The sequence below is a fragment of the Callorhinus ursinus genome, unplaced genomic scaffold (assembly GCF_003265705.2).
Source record: "Callorhinus ursinus isolate GAN/ISIS: 27379988/994484 unplaced genomic scaffold, GSC_fseal_2.0 scaffold46, whole genome shotgun sequence".
Classification (NCBI taxonomy): domain Eukaryota; kingdom Metazoa; phylum Chordata; class Mammalia; order Carnivora; family Otariidae; genus Callorhinus; species Callorhinus ursinus.
This window is the reverse complement of record NW_027397108.1, coordinates 11,285,208-11,303,528: the sequence shown is the minus strand read 5'-3', so window position 1 is coordinate 11,303,528 and position 18,321 is coordinate 11,285,208. Positions and strand designations below refer to the sequence as shown.

The following is an 18,321-nucleotide window of genomic DNA, read 5'->3' as shown; positions in this document are numbered from 1 at the left end:
CAACGAAGAGTAACAAAATGCAGCTACATACACAGTTTGTATCGTATGGCCGTTTATATAAAATTCACAAAAACTGCAGGGTGAGCGGTCACTCTGTGGAGCACGTGAGCATTCCAGGGGCTGCTGGTGATACTCTATTTCTTGACCTTGGTAATGACCCTATGGGTAAGCTTTGTGATAACTTAATGGGTAGTAAATGTGTTTTGGGCATCCTTTTGTCATATTTCACAATTTAAAAAAGTTAAAAGACTTTTCTACATTTCCCTGTGGCAGCCAGGATGATATTCAAGTACATATTTTGGGAAATAGGATGCCAGATGCCAAGTTAAAATGGCAATCTGAGTCATTTACCTCCCAGTCAAAAATCCCCCCCAAAATTAGAAAAGGCATAAAACCAACGATTCAAAGTAGTCCTGGTAAAGAGAGAATGTTACTATCACAGATCAGAACCTCAGAGAAATGGGAAAGATAAAGTAGGGTGAATTCATTTAATGGAAAATGAAGAACTTCCAGAATAGCAAAGTAAAAACGTTCAAAAAATCTCCCTAACAGCAATAAGAACATTGGGGGGGGGGGAAGCTGTCAAGATCAATCATTTTCAGAACTTCGGAAATTAACCAAGGCGTGATTATTCCAGGAAAACAGCTAAACCTCTGTAGCGAGCTGTGTGTCATTTTAAGTTTCCATATTTCCATTCTTCTCTCTCCAGTTCCATGTTCGTCTTGACAACCAGCAACCCAGCAGCCACCAGAAGGGTCAGCCTGAGTGTGGGTCTCCTCAGGTGTCCTCCCAGCTCCAGGGCACTGCCACCATTTGACTTGTCTGGCAGCTCTTGGGAAAAGCCCCATTCCTAGGACTTGTTATTTGACCCTGACTTGGAGTTCATTCAGTGGGAAAAGGCCTTCACCCCAGAGGGTTTGTCACAAACAATCAATGACAACTGTTTAACATCACAGCTGCCCGAGATGATGATACCAGTAAGAGCAAACAAGAGCCTGGCCACAAGCCTGAAAAGGAAGATCTGGGGAATGAGATGTCTATGGGTACACTTATGAACGCTCTGATATATTCCTGAGGATACAGAAGGCCAAGTGCACATGCAGGTCTGTGCATGCTCAGAAAATAACTTAGAACATCCTATTTTCTCACTGTTGGCTAAACTTGAGACCTTGTGGAAACAGGAAATGAAGCCAATGCAGAGCTGTGACTTGCCAGAGTACTAAAGAGCCTTTGGGCAAAGAGTGGAAGACTTAGTGGATCAAGGCTTTGAAGGAAATCTGCCCAATCATTAGCCTTGGCAGCAAGCTAACAGCACAAAGGCGTCACCCCCACACCCAACAGGGAATTTGGATTTTATAGAATTCGTTCAGAAAGTCACTACAGCAGCAGCTGCAACCAACCAACCAACCAAAAGTAAAATCTGGAGAATGGGGAACTGATTTCCAGAATCACCCTGTTATTTAAAATGTCTACTTTTGAACAGAAAATTAGGAGTTATGCAAAGAAACAAAGTATGACCCATAAACAGGAAAAAACAAGCAACAACAGATGCTGTCTTTGAGGAAGCCCAGATATTAAACCTAAGACTTAAAGTCCACTTTGATAAATTATGTTCAAAGAACTAGATGAAATTATGTCTGGGGGGGCGCCTGGGGGGCTCAGCTGGTGAAGCGAATGCCTTCGGCTCAGGTCATGATCCCAGGGTCATGGGATCGAGCCCCAGGCCTGCTTCTCCCTCTCCCCCCGCCTGCCGCTCCCCGTTTGTGCTCCTGCACTCTCTCTCTCTCTCAAATAAAATCTTTTTTAAAACAAGAAACTATGTCTGAAGAATTAATATGACTGTAAAAGAATGGTGTCTCACCAAATAAAGAATATTAGTAAACAGAGCAGTTACTCGGAAGAGAAAGTGGAAATCATGCCATTGGAAGTGCAGTGACAGAATCTGAGTGGGCAGAAGCAGACCTGAAGATCGGTCAACTGAGATGATCAAATTTGAGGCACAGAAAAAAAAAAAAAAGGGAAGGAAAATGAGCAGAGCTTCAGAGACCTGCTGGGTGCTACCAAGCGCACCAATACGTGTGCAAATGGGAGTTCCTAGGAGAGAAAGGGGCAGAAAGAATATCTAAAAAAATAATGGCCCAAATTTGATGAAAAATACTAATCTATATCTAAGAAGCCAAATAAACTGCAAGCAGGATAAACTCAAAGAGATCCACACTCAGATGCATCAAAACCTGTCAAAAGTGAAAGACAAAGAATCTTGCAAGTAGCAAGAGACTCCGTTTAGAGCCCAGGGGGAGCCTCTGCAGGACTGAACAGCACAGCAGAGGCCATGCGGCAGGAAGGCAGCAGGATGGCAAGTGCAAAGTGCTGACGGGCAGACCGTCAGCCGACAACGTAACTAGAGAAGACGCTTTCACGAACGGAGAAATTAGGACATTTCCAGATGAACAAAAACAGAATTTATTACTAGCATATCTGCACTTCAGAAACAGTAAAAAGTGTCCTTCAGGCTCCGTGAAAAAAAACACTAAATAGTAATTTGAATCCACATGAAGAAATAAAAACACTGCTTTTCATCAGTAACTATATAAACATAAAAGACAGTATAAGTGCATTTTTTGTCTGTGACCCTTTTGTCTTATTTAAAAGACAATGACATAAAAAGAAGTAATTATAAAACTGCTGATGGGCTTATGATGTATAAAGACATAATTTATACGTAATTTGTAGCACAAAGGAGAAGGCTGGGTTACAACAGTTTTGGTACGCTACTGAAACTTCCTTATTCATCCAAACTAGGTTGTTTTAATATGTTTACTGTAATCCCCACATCAACCTTTTTTTTTTTTTAGTAGCTCAAAAATATAGTCCAATAAGCAGTTTAAATGGGATACGAGAAAACACCTAAAACAAAAGGAGGCAGTATTGGTGGAACTGAGAAACAAAACAGATTTATGACATAAGAACAGCAAAAAATAAGTTTTACCGATAATTTAAGTGTAAATGGATTAGGCTCACCAGTTAAAAGGGAGAGATTGACAGAATTTACTTTTTAAAATTATGATTCAACGACATGCTGCCTACATGAGACTCAGCAAAAACTGGCCAACCAAAAAGAACTAGACCATTCATGGTACCAGCTGGAGACTTCACTATGCTCACTTTTCAAATGGACAGAACAAGTAAGTGGAAGATCGACAAGGAAACCGAAGACTTGAGCAACACTATAAACCAACTAGACCTCTATCCAGCACTCGGCCCCACCACAGCAAGGGACATATGCTTCTCAAGTGAGCATGGAATATTTTCCAGGAGAGACAATATGTGAGGACCCAAATCAAGCCTCAGTAAATGCAGAAAGACCAAGATAATACAGGGGCGCCTGGATGGCTCAGTCGTTAAGCATCTGCCTTCGGCTCAGGTCATGGTCCCAGGGTCCTGGGATCGAGCCCCGCATCAGGCTCCCTGCTCCGCAGGGAGTTTGCTTCTCCTTCTCCCACTCCCCCTGCTTGTGTCCCCTCTCTCGCTGTGTCTCTCTCTGTCAAATAAATAAAATCCTTAAAAAAAAAAAAGTAAATTGAGATAATTCAAGAGGAAAAACTGAGCTGAACCAAAGAAGTGTGTGGGAGGGTTGCCCACTGAGACAGAGTGGTTTTCTCAGCAGAGCCGCTGCAAACCCTGAGCTAAGACATGCAGAGCAGGACCTGGTGGGAGGGCACCCTCAGGGGCTACACAAACGCCCAGCCCCGTGAACAAAGTGAGGGGCGGCACTGCAGGTCCCCAAACTACACTGAACGGTGCAGCTCACCAACAAATACCACTCAATGGCCCCTTCAAAGTGTTTAGGATGATCAATTTCAGGTTATGTGTATTTTAACATAATTAAAAAAAGAAAACATTTCTGTAATATAAAAGTGCAAATAGTTAATCTCAAGCAAACCCATATACGAGAGATGTTAGAAGGAGTCGTGCCGGCAGGAGGACACTGGTATTAGACAGAATTCTGCATCTACATAGAGAAACAATCTCTAGAACATAAACCACATGGTTAACTAGATAACACTTATTTCATGATTTCCTTAAAACACAGTTTATTTTTTTTTAAGATTTCATTTATTGATCTGAGAGAGAGAGAGGGAGCACAAGCAGAGGGAGAGGCAGAGGGAGAGGCAGGCTCCCGCCGAGCAGGGAGCCCGATGTGGGACTCGATCCCGGGACTCCAGGATCATGACCTGAGCCGAAGGCAGTCGCTTAAGCAACTGAGCCACCCAGGCGCCCGAGAATGGCTATTTTAATATCAAAGACCATTACTGGGGATAAGGGAACTCATTTCATAATGAGAACATAACAATGATCATGTCTATGCACTTAATAGCAAAATACATGAGGCAAAAACTGATAAAATTGCAAAGAGAAACAGATAAATCCACAATTTTAAAAATTTTAACAACTCTCTCATTAGTAGGTAGAAAATCAGCAGAGACAGAGTAAATTTGAACATCATCATCAACCAAACCAACCTAATTAACGCTCACAGAACACTTCACACAACAAAAGCTCAATGCGCATTATTCTTAAGTACAGAGGGTGTTTACCATGGTATATACTGTACTGTGGTCATAAAACAAGTCTCCGCAAATTCAGAGGGTTCAAGTCACACAAAATAGGTTCTAATCTGTAATGGAATTAAATTACAAATCAGTAACAGAAAGATCTTAAAATCTCCAAATATTTGGGAACTAAATAATATGCTCCTTCAAAACCCTTAGATTAAGGAAGAAGCCAAATGAGAAATCTAAAGCCTGGTCCTTTGATAAGGGCAATAAAATTGATAAATTTCTAGCCAGACGACTCAGAAAAAAAAAAGAGTAAAGACACCAATTTACCAATTAAGAGAGGTGACATCACCAAAGGTTTTCCAGATATTCAAGGAATAATGAAGGAATTTTAGTAGCAACTTTTATACCAATAAATTCAGCAACTTAGGGGCGCCTGGGTGGCTCAGTCATTAAGTGGCTGCCTTCGGCTCAGGTCCTGATCCCAGGGTCCTGGGATTGAGCCCCGCGTTGGGCTTCCCGCTCAGCGGGAAGCCTGCTTCTCCCTCTGCCTGTGTGTACTCTCTGTATATATAAATAAAATCTTTAAAAAAAAAGAGCACACTTATCTCAAAGAGCACTAAGCAATGTATAGAACTATTGAATCAATACATTATACATCTGAAATATAACACTGCATGTTATACTTAAATTTTAAAAAAATACACAACCTGAATAGTTCTATATCCACTAAAAACATGAATGTGTAATTTTAAATACTTCCATTAAAAAACCCTCCAGTTCCTGAGAGTTTCACTGTTGAATTTCACCACTTAAGATATAATACAAATTTGATGTAAAATCTTCCAAAAAAAAATTGAAAAGGGAAGAATATTTTCCAACTCACTCCATGAAACCAGCATTACCATATTTGGATACCCTATATATCCAAATATACCAAAAAGAGGCAAAGACAATGCAAGAGAACCACAGACCAATATCCCTGATAAACACAAAGACAAAAATTCTAAACAAAATTTTAGTAAACAAAATGTTAGTAAACCAAATTTTTTTTAAAGATTTATTTATTTGAGAGAGAGTACATGAGAGGGGGGAGGGTTAGAGGGAGAAGCAGGCTCCCCGCTGAGCAGGGACACCCCCGCCCCCGGATGCGGGACTCGATCCAGGACTCCGGGATCATGACCTGAGCCGAAGGCAGTCGCCTAACCAACTGAGCCACCCAGGCGCCCTTTAGTAAACCAAATTTAACAATCTGTTAAAAGGATACCACACCATTACAAAATAGGCTTTATTCCAGGAATAAAGAGTTGGTTTAACTTTCTAAATCAATCCATGTAATTCACCGTATTAACAGAGTGGGGGTGGAAAGAGTGACAGCCATATTAACAAAGTAAAAAAAAAAAATGAGAATCTATATAGATTCAGAAGAAAACTTTTTACAAAATCCAACATCCACTTCTTCTTAGGTTTATTTAAATAATCTCTACACCCAACATGGGGCTCAAGCCCACAACCCCAAGATCAAGAGTTGCATGCTCCTCTGAACCAGCCAAGCGCCACCCAATGTCCACTTCTGATTTTAAAAATTAATAAAACTCCACGCGCCCGGGTGGCTCAGCTGGTTAAGCATCTATCTGACTCTTGGTTTCAGCTCAGGTCATGATCTCTGGATTGGGAGATGGAGCCCTGAGTCTGGCTCCCTGCTCAGCGGGGAGTCTGCTTCTCCATCTGCCCCTCCCCCTGCTTGCACACACACACTCTCTCTCTGAAATGAATCTTTTTTTTAAAAAAAGATTAAAAATAAATAAAATTCTCAGCAAACTAGAATTAAAGAGGAATTTGGGGCGCCTGGGTGGCTCAGCTGGATGAGCGACTATCTTCAGCTCAGGTCATGATCCTGGAGTCCCGGGATCGAGTCCCACATCGGGCTCCCTGCTCAGCGGGGAGTCTGCTTCTCCCTCTGACCCTCTTCCCTCTCGTGCTCTCTATCTCTCATTCTCTCTCTCAAATAAATGAATAAAATCTTAAAAAAAAAAAAAGAGGAATTTACTTACCCAAAAAACAGCATCTATGAAAAACCTACAGCTAACATCATACTTAATGGTGAAAGGCTGAAAGTTTAGTCCCTAAGGTCTGGAATAAGTAAGGATATCCATTCTCACCACTTTGGTTCAGCATTGTACTGGTCAATCTAGCCCTTACAATAAGGCAAGCAAAATCAATAAAAGGTAACCAGATTATTAAGGAGAAGTATAATGGTCTGTATTTCTAGGCAACATCTTTGCCTATTGAAAAATCAATGCAGGGGCGCCTGGGTGGCTCAGTCGTTAAGCGTCTGCCTTCGGCTCAGGTCACGCTCCCGGGGTCCTGGGATCAAGCCCCGTGTCGGGCTCCCTGCTCAGTGGGAGGCCTGCTTCTCCCTCTCCCACTCCCCTGCTTGTGTTCCCTCTCCCGCTGTGTCTCTCTCTGTCAAATAAATAAATAAAATCTTTAAAAAAAAAAAAAAAAGAAAAATCAATGCAATCTTCAAAAATGCTACCGGATATGAGATCAATATACAAATATCTAGTATACCTTACAGCAGCACATGCCACTGGACAAGCAAACTAGAATGAACATGAGCTACTACTTCATCTTTAAGAGAATGGCTGAAATGAGTCTGTGTATACCCTGACCAAGCCAAGTACCAATCGGGATATGGAAGCGCTCACACTGGGCATGGAGCGCGCTGGGGGTCCTCTCCCTCCCTCCCCTGCGTGTGTGCTCATGCTCTCTCTCTCTCTCAAAAAAAAAAAAAAAAAAAAGATTTAGCAATCCTTCAAAAATGAGTAAATATGATTTCCAGAGTTACCACAGCATAATACTAAAAAAAGCTACTTCTCAACAAAAAATTATAAAACAGGGGTGCCTGGGCGGCTCAGTCAGTTAAGGGTCTGCCTTTGGCTCAGGTCCCCCCACATCGGGCTCCCTGCTCAGTGGATAGTCTGCTTCTCCCTCTCCCCCTGCTTGTGCTCTCTCTCTCTCACTCACTCTCTCTGCCGAATAAAATATACAAAAATCTTTAAAAAAATTATAAAACAGCAAGAAACTGGAAACTATATCTCATTCATAAGGGGTAATTTTTTATTTATTTATTTTAGAGATTGGGGGGGCAGGCAGAGGGAGAGAGAGAAAATCCCAAGCAGGCTCCTCTGCCCGATGCAGGGTGTGATCCCACAACCCTGAGATCATGACCTGAACCAAAATCAAGAGTCAGACGCTTACCCGACTGAGCCACCCAGATGCCCCATTCTGTGTGGTTTTAACTCCTCTTTTCCTACAGTATTTAATAGGCAAGTGCAGGAAGTCATTACAAATCTGTGTTCAGAGGCACACAAGATACAGACATAAACCGTGCACTAACAATACAAAGGAGACACAGACGCATACAGGACAAGTGTTTGGATACTTCTGAAACGAATGCGTATTATTCTTACTAGTGTGTTCTCAGTTCAGCCTAGACTGTCATGTTACCAGCAATCCCTGAGGTAACCACTAACAAATAACTAAAAACATACAGAAATAGAAGAAGGGAATTAGGATAGTCTATTTTATTTTTTAAAGATTTTATTTATTTGAGAGACAGAGAAAGCAACAGAGAGAGCGAGAGCATGAGCAGGGAGGAGAGGGAGAAGCAGCCTCCCCAGGGAGCCCGACACGGGGCTCGATCCCAGGACCCGGGGATCATGACCTGAGCCGAAGGCAGATGCTTCACTAACTGAGGCGACCCAGGAATCCCCAAGATAGTCTATTTCAAAAAATCAACTAAATACAAAGACAGTAATGGAGGAGCTGAGGAAAAACAACAAAAAATATCTAAGACTGAAAAATGAGTGGCAGAAATTAAATCCACAAGAGAACTGGGGTGGTTATACGAGCATCGGACAAAACAGAATATAATTTATAAATTGTCACAAGAGGGGGGCCTGGGTGGCTCAGTTCTTAGGTGTCTGCCTTCGGCTCGGGTCATGGTCCCAGGGTCCTGGGATCGAGTCCCTGCATCGGGCTCCCTGCTCCGTGGGAAGCCTGCTTCTCCCTCTCCCTGCCCCTCCCCCTGCTTGTGCTCTCGCTCTCTGTCAAATAAATAAATAAAATCTTAAAAAAAACATTTATATAAATTGTCACAAGAATCAAAGGAAGACATCTATATTAATCTTAAAAGACCAGTTCATCAAAGAGATGTAACAATTATAAACATATAAACACTGAGCAGAATCCCCAAAATAGATGAACCCAAACCCAACAGAATGGAAGAGAGACACAGACGGCTGTACAACAATGGCTGGGAATTCTGGTTCCCCGTGTCCATAATGGATTGAGCAACCAGACATAAGTGCGTTAAGGCTGGAACACCATAGCTAAGCAGCTCCAGCAGACATCTACCGAACATCTCACCCAACAGCAGCAGAATGAACATCTCAAGTGCACATGGAACATTCTCAAAGACAGACTCCTTGTCAGACCACACAATAAGCCCCCGTAAGTTTAAAAAGACTGAAATAATACAAATCTTCTCTGACTGCAATGGAATGAAGCTAGAAAGCAGGAACAGGAAGCAAAGTGAAAAATTCCAAACACCTGCAGGCTAAAGAGCACACTCTTAAATAACCAGTGAGGCAAAAAAATAAATCTCAAGAGAAAATTTTAAAATATTTGAAGACTAAAGAAAAACAATTACAAGATGCAAATGCAGCGTGGGGGAAATTTATAGCTGTAAATGCCTACTGGAGAGAATAAGTCAATAACCTAACTTTACACCTTAAGGATCAAGAAAGAAAGCACAAACTAAACCCAAAGCCAATAGATGGGAAGAAATAATAAAGATTAAAGTTGTGTGGGAATCAAAGGAAACCTCGTCTATACTGGAGCCCGCCGGCAGGGAGAGCTCTCACACCCAGCACTTCTGCAGGCTCAACAGAAGACGCGCACCTTGCACATGGCTACCACTTTACTACCCTAACCGGAAGAAGGCAGCTTCCCCCGCCTCCAGCAACAGCTCAGCCAGTGAGAGGCCGTCACAGTGGGGAGCCCATACACTTCCAGCTCCCAGTTTACTCCAATGGACTCTTAGTTTACAACAGCCCCTCCAACCCCCCCTTTCCTCCCTAGAAGAGCCTCTGCTTTGTTTCCGGATTCGCGGAAGGCTTTGTTTGCCCCGGCTTGCTTGTCCTGGATTGCAAGTCTCTGCTATTCCAGAAAAAAGCCATTTTTGCTGGTAAAATAACTCGCAGTTTTATTTTTAAGGTTAACAGTGGAGATAAATGAAATAAAAAATAGAATCAACAAAACAAGCTGGCTGGACAATATATAGGCTAAGAAAAAACAAGACTCAAATTACTAAAATTGGAAGTGAATAAGAAAACATTACTGGACCTCACAGAAATACAAAATAATAAGAGAATACTATGAACAATTACATGCAAACATACTAGAAATCCTCTGAAATGGACACATTCCTAGAAACACACAGATTACCGTAACTGACCCAAGAAGAAAGAAAATTTAAACATACCCTATAATAAGAAATTGAGTCAGTAATCAACAACATCCCACAAAAGGAAAGCCCAGGACAAGATGGTTTTGTGGGTAAATTCTACCAAATATTAAAGAATTAGCACCAGTCCATCCCAAACTCTCCCAAACAATAGGAAGGAACACTCTGTGAGGCCAGCATCACCCTGATAACAGTCAGACAAAGACATCACAAGAAAAAAAAAAAGATAAACCAGTATCCTAAGAATATAGATGCAAATATTCTCAGGAAATACTAGCAAATATAATTCAGCAGTATACTGAAATAATTAGACATCATGATCATGTGGGATTTATCCCGGAATGCAAGGATGGTTCAACATACAAAAAAATAATCAATGTAATACACCATATTAATAGAAGGGAAAAATTCAACATCATTTCATTTCGTGATAAAAACACCTAAGCTAGGAATGGAAAGAAAATATCTCAAAATGATAAAGGGCACTTTGGAAAAACCCAAAGCTGATATCATCCTCAGTGGTGTAAGACAGAAAGTTTTCCCACTAAAATCAGGAACAAGACAAGGATGCCCATTTTCACCACTTGTGTTCAATGTTATACTAGAAGTCCTAGCTATAGAAATTAAGCAGAAAAAGAAATAAAAGTATCTGTAATTGTAAATAACATCTTAGATGTAAAAAATCCTTTAAAAAATCCACAAACACGCCCAACATCAGAGCTACTAAAGAAATTCAGGAGTGCCTGGGTGGCTCAGTTGGTTAAACGTCTGACTCTTGATTTCAGCTCAGGTCTTGATCTCAGGGTCATAAGTTCAGGCCCTAGACCGGGCTCCACGCTGGCATGGAGCCTACTTAAAAAAAAAAAAGAAAAGAAAAGAAATTCAGCAAAATTGTAGCATACAAGATCAGTATCCTAAAAATCACTTGTATTTCTACAGGCTAGCAATGAACAATCTGAAAAGGAAACTTATAAAATAATAATTTCATATACAATAGTATCAAAAAGAATAAAATACTTCAGAAATAAATTCACTCAGGGAAGTACAAGACTTGTATACCCCAAACCACAAAACATTTCTGAAAGAAATTAAAGATGACCTCGATAAATGGAGAGACATTTTGTGTTCAAGGACTGGGGGACTTAATATTGCTAAAACGGCAGTATTTCCAAATATTCCCAAAGTGTTCTATAGATTCAGTACAATCCCTACCAATATCCGAATGGCCTTTTGGGAAAAAAACAGAAAAAGTGATTGTAAACCTCATATAGAATTGCTACTGATCCCAAATAGTCAAAACAGTCTTGAAAAAGAACAGAGTTGGAGGACTCTCTTCACCTACTAGAAAGCTACAGTTATCAAGAGAGTGAGGTACTGGCATGAGAATAAAGACACAGATCTATGAATAGAATGGGGAGTCCAGACATTAACCATACAATTGGTGTCATCAAAGGTGCCAACACAATTCAGTGGGGAAAGAACAAGTCTTTCAACCAATGGTGCTGGGCAATGAGTGTCCACATGCAACACAATGAAGTTAGACTCTTATCTAACACCACATGCAAAAATGAACTCAAATTGGATCAAAGCCCTGAATCTAAGAACTGAATTTGTAAAATGCTAAGACAGGTGCAAATATTCATAATCTTCAGTTTAGTAACAGTTTCTTTTTTTTAATTTTTTTATTGTTATGTTAATCACCATATATTACATAATTTGTTTTGGTGTACTGTTCCATGATTCATTGTTTGTTCATAACACCCAGTGCTCCATGCAGAATGTGCCCTCCTCAATACCCATCACCAGGCTAACCCATCCCCCCAGCCCCTCCCCTCTAGAACCCTCAGTTTGTTTTTCAGAGTCCATCATCTCTCCTGGTTCGTCTCCCCCTAGTAACAGTTTCTTACATGACTCCAAAAGCATGAGCATGTAGGGAAAAAAATGAACTTCACGAACATTAACATTTTTTTGCACTGAAGGGCGCTATAAGAAAGTGAAATGACAATGAACAGGATGAGAGGAAATATTTGCAAATCCTGTATCTGATAAGGCCTAGTATCCAAAATATGTATAGAATAGTTAAAACCAACAAAAACGCAAACAACACAAGTAAAAACGGGCATAGAATCTGCAGCATCATTTCCCCAGAGACAGATCGGGGGCCAATAAGCACAGGAGAAGATCCACATCAGCAGCCGCTGAGGAGCCACCAATGGAGAACACAGGGGCACGTCTCACCCGCACCCGGGTGGCTGTAGCCCTGGGACAGACGGCGGCGGCGAGAATGCAAAAGGCTCGGGGACGAGTCACATGCGGACTCGTTACACCGGCGCGCACACCTGCACCTGGCAGGCAGGCCTGCACCGGGGCGCACACCTGCACGGGGCGGGACGCACCAGCGCGCACACACCTGCACCGGGGCGCACACCTGCACCGGGCGGGACGCACCAGCGCGCACACACCTGCACCGGGGCGCACACCTGCACTAGACGGGCACGCCTGCACCAGGCGGGGCGCACCAGCGCGCACACACCTGCACCGGGCAGAGCGGATTTCCCGGCCGCGAAGAGGGCCTAAGTACTGGCCCGAGGGCCCCGCTCTGCGGACGCCCCGGAGGGGCGGACGGGGACTTCTCCCTCGCGGTGAGCAGAACGCGGCGAGTTTCCCCTCACCGGGGACATCTTTAAGCCAGGAACACTCGGACACGCGGAACGCTGCCCGTGTAAGACGCAAGGCAGGTCCAGGGTCCCTTCGCAAAGCCAAGAAACGGGACAAGGAACCCAGGCGTCCTATAAACGTCATCTACAGCTTCCCCCCCACACAACTGTCCCCAGAGCCGCACACAGACGCGGAAGGCCAAGCCACTTACCTCGGGTCTGGGGAGGAAGACCCCGCCGTCCGCACGCGCGACGCCGCCACGGCGAGGCCCGCGCCGCACAAACCTACGATGACGTTCAAACTCCCCAGCGGGGCCTCGCCTTCCCAGCAGCACACTCCGCTCGGCCGCGACACCCGCACCACCGGGACAGACACGACCTTGGCCCCTAGCCCGCCGAGCGTACCTGAGCGCCTCGACTGCCCCGCCGGCCACGCCCCCGCGCGAGAACGCCCCGCCGGCCACGCCCCCGCACGCGCACCCCCTCCCGGCCCCGCCCCCACCAACCGCGCCCCCGCCGGAGGACACCCCGCCGGCCACGCCCCCGTGTGAGCGCCAACTCTGCCAGCCACGCCTCCGACCTCGCCCCCCGTGCAAGGACGCCCCGCCGGCCACGCCTCCGACCACGCCCTCGCACGAGAACCCCTCCTGCCGGCCCCGCCCGCCGACCACGCCCCCGCACGAGGTCGCCCCGCCGGCCACGCCCCATGATCGCTCCGCACCACTGGCTGCCCTGGACGCCGAGCTGACCACGTGCCACAACTACGCCTCCGCGACCCCCGTGGCGGGGGCGAGGGCGCGGTGACCCTCACCTAGCCGGCTCTCTCGGGCCACGCCCCTGCCGCTCTAGGCCCCAGGGACCCGCCTTCAGTGGCTCCGCTCCCGCCCAGGCCCCGTCCGGCCGAGCGCAGAGGCGCTGATGGAGTCGGAGACGCGGGTTCTGCGCGCGGCGGGAGGCTTCGGCCGGGCCCGGCGTCTGCTGGCCGCCGCCTCGTGGCTGCCGTGCGTGGCGCTGGGGCTGGCGCTGGGCTCGGAGCCGCTGCTGACCGCGCTGCCGGCGCACTACTGCCGGCCGGACCCCGCGCTGCTGCCCCCCGCGCTGCGCGTCCTGCGCGGGCCCGCGCTGCTCGACGCCAGCGTGCCGCGCCTGGGGCCCGCGCGCGCCCGGAGCCCCTGCCTGCTCCTGCGCTACCCCGAGTCCGCGTCCCGCGCTCGCCCCAACGGGACCCGGCCCTGCACGCGCGGCTGGTACTACACGCTGCCCGCCGCCGGCCTGCTGCGCAGCCCGGTCACCCAGGTGCGCGCCCGAGCCGCGGGGGAGCGTCGCACGGGCTGGGTCTCCGGCGCCCCGCCTTCCACCCGGCCCCCCCCCCCCCGCCTCCTCTCTCCTCTCTGTCCCTACATTTCTCCCGCCCCCCAATCTCTGTGCCCCGTCCTCTGCTCCCCCTTTCCTCTGCCCCCACCTCCTCCTTCCCTCTTGTCTTCTGCCCTTGGTCTGCTGGGGCTGTCATGCTGCGCTCTTAGTTGGGGGTCAGATGATGCAGCAGATGCCCAAGTAGACGGGGCCTAGGCCTAATGGCAGAACTGCTGCCCGAGGTCCGCCAGTGTGGGCGGGCAGCCTGGAGGAAGAGGAGTTCAGCTGAAGGTATGAGCAAATAAGCGCCAGGTGGTCCGCGGTACGTGGCACTTCAGTGCCACCAACGTTTTGAGTAAGCTGTGGCTTTGGGCCATGTAGGTGTCGAAATTGGGTTCCCAAGACAGGAGGCTTTGAATCAAGGTAGCCACCCAGAAATAGCAAACCCTCCCGTTGATGTGCAAACAAGCTGGCGGGGCGGGGGCAACTCAGCGGTCTGGGTGGGAAGAGATGGGGAGGGGGCAGTTGGAACCTCCCAGGACCCTCTTCCTCTCCTTCCTCCCTCGGGCTAGGACCTGCCCAGCTCTGCCTCCCTCTTGGCCTGGGCCCCGCAGCCCTGACTCTGTCCCTGGGTGGATTGGCCCCTGTGTGGAAACTGGGACAGGGTTGCCACATCCCTGCCTGGAGCCCTGAAACGGGCTGGGCTTCTCCTCCGTCCCACTCTGTTCCCTGTCGCACCTGCCCTTTTGTTGGGGTACTGATCAATCAGCCCTCCCCCCCAGCTTTCATGAACGTTTGGTTTTTAAAAAACTAAAAACTCGGATGTAATGTGACCCATAACAGTATGTTAGGTCTGAGGAGAAGGCGCGGACACCTGGAAGGAGAGGTGGGGAAGGGCAAAACCGAGGTCAAGGGCCCTTGTCTGGGAAAAGTGGGTGAGCCCAGCCCTCCAGCCTGTTCCCAGAATCACTCTTCAAATGAGCAGGGCAGGGGGGAGTGAGGGCGCGGCCCTTGGCACAGCGGTAGGCCCGTCAAGAGTCACCTGTGGTGGGACAGCGTTGGCTGCCCAGAGGTGAGTGGGACCCTATCCAGAGAAAACCGGAAAACAGACGTGGGGGTCCAGGTAGGGCCTCAGACCAGGAACTGTTCAAATCCCAGCGGAAGACTACTACCAGAGTCAGGAGAGTATGCTGTGCGACCTTGAGCGGGACATCTAGGGCCCTTGGCAGCCTGACCCTCTGGGAACTCCGGCACGGGGGAGGGTGGACCTGGCCAGCCCACAGGTGACTGGTGTCCCCCGCAGTGGAACCTCGTGTGTGAGGACGGCTGGAAGGTGCCTCTGGAGCAGATGAGCCACCTCCTGGGCTGGCTGCTGGGCTGTGTCCTCCTGGGTGCAGGCTGTGACTGGTGAGGTGCTGGCCCTTCCCTTCTGCCCCAGGAGCCCTACCTTCAAGCTCTTCGGGGTCTAGCTAGATCCCCAAGTTGTCCTGACCCTCAGCCACGTGTGTTCCCGGCCGCCCCCCAGGTTTGGACGTCGGGCTGTGTTTGTGGCCTCCCTAGTGCTGGCCACGGGCCTGGGGGCCAGTGAGGCCCTGGCGGCCAGCTTTCCTGCCCTGCTGGCTCTGAGGCTGCTTCATGGGGGGGCCTTGGCAGGCTTTTCCCTGGCCCTCTACGTGGCTCGTGAGTACCGTGGGGTGCTTGCGGGGAGCACCCCCTCCGGCAAGGCCTCCCACTTGGCTGCGGGGCCGAGTCAGGTGGCACGAGAGGCCTCTCTGGCACTCCCACCGAGGGCCCTTCTGGGGAAGGCGGGAGGGGCACTCTTTGTTCTGTGAGCTGTGCTGTTGGTGGGAAGGTCCGGGAGCTGGAGGAGGCAGTGGGTGGCCTCAGACTTGGCAGGCTAGTGACTGGTCCCCCACAGCCCTGGACAGAGCAGCTGTCCCAAGAGGCCTTGGTCTCAGGCTGTTTCTGCTCAGGCCTGGAGCTGTGCGACCCCCCCCACCGCCTGGTGTTCTCCGTGGCGGCTGGCCTCTTCTCGGTGCTGGGCACCCTCCTGCTGCCCGGCCTGGCCCTGCTCGCGCAGGACTGGCGCCTTCTGCAGGGGCTGAGCGCCCTGGTCACGGGGCTTTTGCTGCTCTTTTGGGGGTAAGTGTGGTGGTAGATGGTTCAGTAACAGCGGTGGAGGCTGCGTGTGTAGCTTCCCTCCATGCATGTGGGACTGGGACAGGGACCCAGGAAGCCATGGCATGTTCTCTCCCCCTGGGTCCCAGGCGGGGGCATTGGCCTCGGTCATCCCTACAGAGAGGACCCGGGGGCATCCTCACCCCGCCCTTGCAGGTTCCCATCCCTGTTCCCCGAGTCTCCCCGCTGGCTGCTGGCCACGGGACAGCCAGCCCGAGCCAGGAAGATCCTGTGGCACTTTGCAGAAGCTGGGGGCGCAGACCCCGAGGACAGCTCAGAGGAAGAGAGCTCCCTGGCTACGGGTAATGCACCAGCCAGGAGAAGGGAGATATGGGTGCTGGGGAAGGGGGAGAAGGGTCGGCCCCTCACCTGTGCCCCCTCATATCCCCGGAGCCACAGAACTGGACATGCTGGGTGCAGGAAGCCCCCAGCCCCGGTACCACTCCATCCTGGAGCTCCGGCACACCTGCATCGCCTGGAGAAATGGACTCATCCTGGGCTTCAGTTCGTGAGGAGGGGAGGGTGTGGGTGGGCTGTCTGAGCCTTCCTCCCAGGGTGGGTCTTCGGTTGCTGGAGTCCCCTGTCCTGGTTAGGCCATAGCTGCCCCCTCCCTGCCTCCCTCCCTCCCAGGCTGATCTGCGGGGGCATCAGAGCCAGCTTCCTCCGCAGCCTGACCCCGAGTGAGCCCGCCTTCTACCAGCCCTACTTTCTGGGCGCTGGCCTGGAGGCCATAGCCACTGTGTTCCTGCTGCTGACGGGGGACCGCTGGGGACGACGCCCAGTCCTCTTGCTGGGCACCCTGGTCATGGGCCTGGCGTCCCTACTGCTTCTTGCCGGGACCCAGTGTGAGTGTGGAGTCCTTGGTTTGGCTGAGGGTCTGACTGATGTGGGGCACTGGGATCAGCCCCCTCCTGGGCCCACAAGTGAGAGGCACAGGTGTTGGAATGAAGCTGTGCCTTTTACCCAATTCACGTCCCCGCTGTGTAGCCAAACTGACACCCGAAGGATCCTACGGGAAGGGGCTCGGTATAAGGGTCTGGTTCAAGTAGGGGCGGCCGGGAGCACCTGGCACCCCCCGCCCAGCACAGGGTGCAGCCGCGTGGTGAAAGGCTGGGAGGCCGGGCCCCATGGGCAGTATGGGAGCCTCCTCCTCGTCCCCAGACCTGCCCGAATGGACCATGTGGTCACTCTCTGTCCTGGGCCTCCTGGCCTCCCAGGCCGTGTCTGCTCTCAGCAGCCTCTTTGCGGCAGAGGTATTGCCCACAGTGACCAGGTAAGGCCGCACCCCAGCCTTCCCAGTCCCGTCCATCCGCCCGTCCTCTGTACCCAGGCTTCAGACCCGCCCTTCCCCGGGGGCTTGGGAGACACTGGTCCCAGAAGGGAGTGGGGGGTGGGCAGAGTTGAGGCAGCCCCCAGAGAGCACAGAATCTCAGGGGAAAAGCCGGGTCCTCATTTCCCTAATGAAAAGAACAAAACTTGTTCCAGGATGGGGAAGAGAACCTCTTTCCACAAAAACTTTTGAGTTTGGTTTTCCTGGAGCCCCCACACTGTGCCCCCGCCACCTCCCGTCTCCCTGGCTACCCCCGCCCCCCCCAACCCCAGGCCCTCTCCCGCAGGGGCGCCGGCCTGGGCCTCGTGCTGGGGGCCGGCTTTCTGGGCCAGGCGGCCGCCCCCCTGGCCGACCTGCACGGCCGGCGCGGCTTCTTCCTGCACCACGTGGTCTTCGCCTCCTTCGCCATCCTGGCCCTGCTGTGCGTCCTGCTGCTGCCGGAGAGCCGGGGCCGCGGGCTGCCCGCGTCGGTGCAGGACGCCGACCGCCTGTGCCGGTCCCCCCTCCGCGGGGGCCGCCCCGGCCCGGACCACCTGCCGCTGCTGCCGCCCACCCCCCGTCCGCAGTAGCGGTGCCAGGAGAGCTGGTCGCAGCTCCCTGGGGTGGCCGCGGGCCGGTGCGGCGGGGCTGCGGGCGGAGCCGTCCCTACCCCCACCACCCCCGCTAGGCCCCCGCTCCTCGCCTCCCCGCCCCCCAGGATAAAGACATCCA

At 49.9% G+C, this 18,321-nt stretch overlaps 1 protein-coding gene across 7 annotated transcripts; it reads left to right on the top strand.

Moving 5' to 3' along the window:
- The first annotated feature begins 13,667 nt into the window (after positions 1-13,667).
- On the top strand, positions 13,668-18,317 carry SLC22A31 (solute carrier family 22 member 31). 7 transcript variants are annotated; one of them, XM_073882412.1, is made up of 9 exons: positions 13,668-14,045; positions 15,406-15,509; positions 15,628-15,782; positions 16,076-16,244; positions 16,437-16,582; positions 16,680-16,788; positions 16,911-17,125; positions 17,442-17,553; positions 17,897-18,317. In XM_073882412.1, the coding sequence occupies exons 1-9, from the start codon at positions 13,668-13,670 to the stop codon at positions 18,177-18,179; spliced, it is 1,671 nt and encodes a 556-aa protein (XP_073738513.1). In that variant the 3' UTR covers positions 18,180-18,317. The 7 variants fall into 7 exon arrangements, with proteins under 7 accessions (XP_073738513.1, XP_025716179.1, XP_073738515.1 ...); XM_025860394.2 differs by having other exon boundaries at positions 16,674-16,788; XM_073882416.1 differs by lacking the exon at positions 13,668-14,045 and adding an exon at positions 14,205-15,174 and having other exon boundaries at positions 16,674-16,788.
- The last annotated feature ends 4 nt before the right edge of the window (positions 18,318-18,321 follow it).

Coding starts and splice junctions, on each gene's coding strand:
- SLC22A31 (XM_025860394.2), top strand. CDS start 13,668: ATGGAGTCGGAGACGCGGGTTCTGCGCGCGGCGGGAGGCTTCGGCCGG. Junction 15,783..16,075: donor CCTGGCCCTCTACGTGGCTC/GTGAGTACCGTG, acceptor GTTTCTGCTCAG/GCCTGGAGCTGTGCGACCCC. Junction 17,126..17,441: donor GCTTCTTGCCGGGACCCAGT/GTGAGTGTGGAG, acceptor CCTCGTCCCCAG/ACCTGCCCGAATGGACCATG.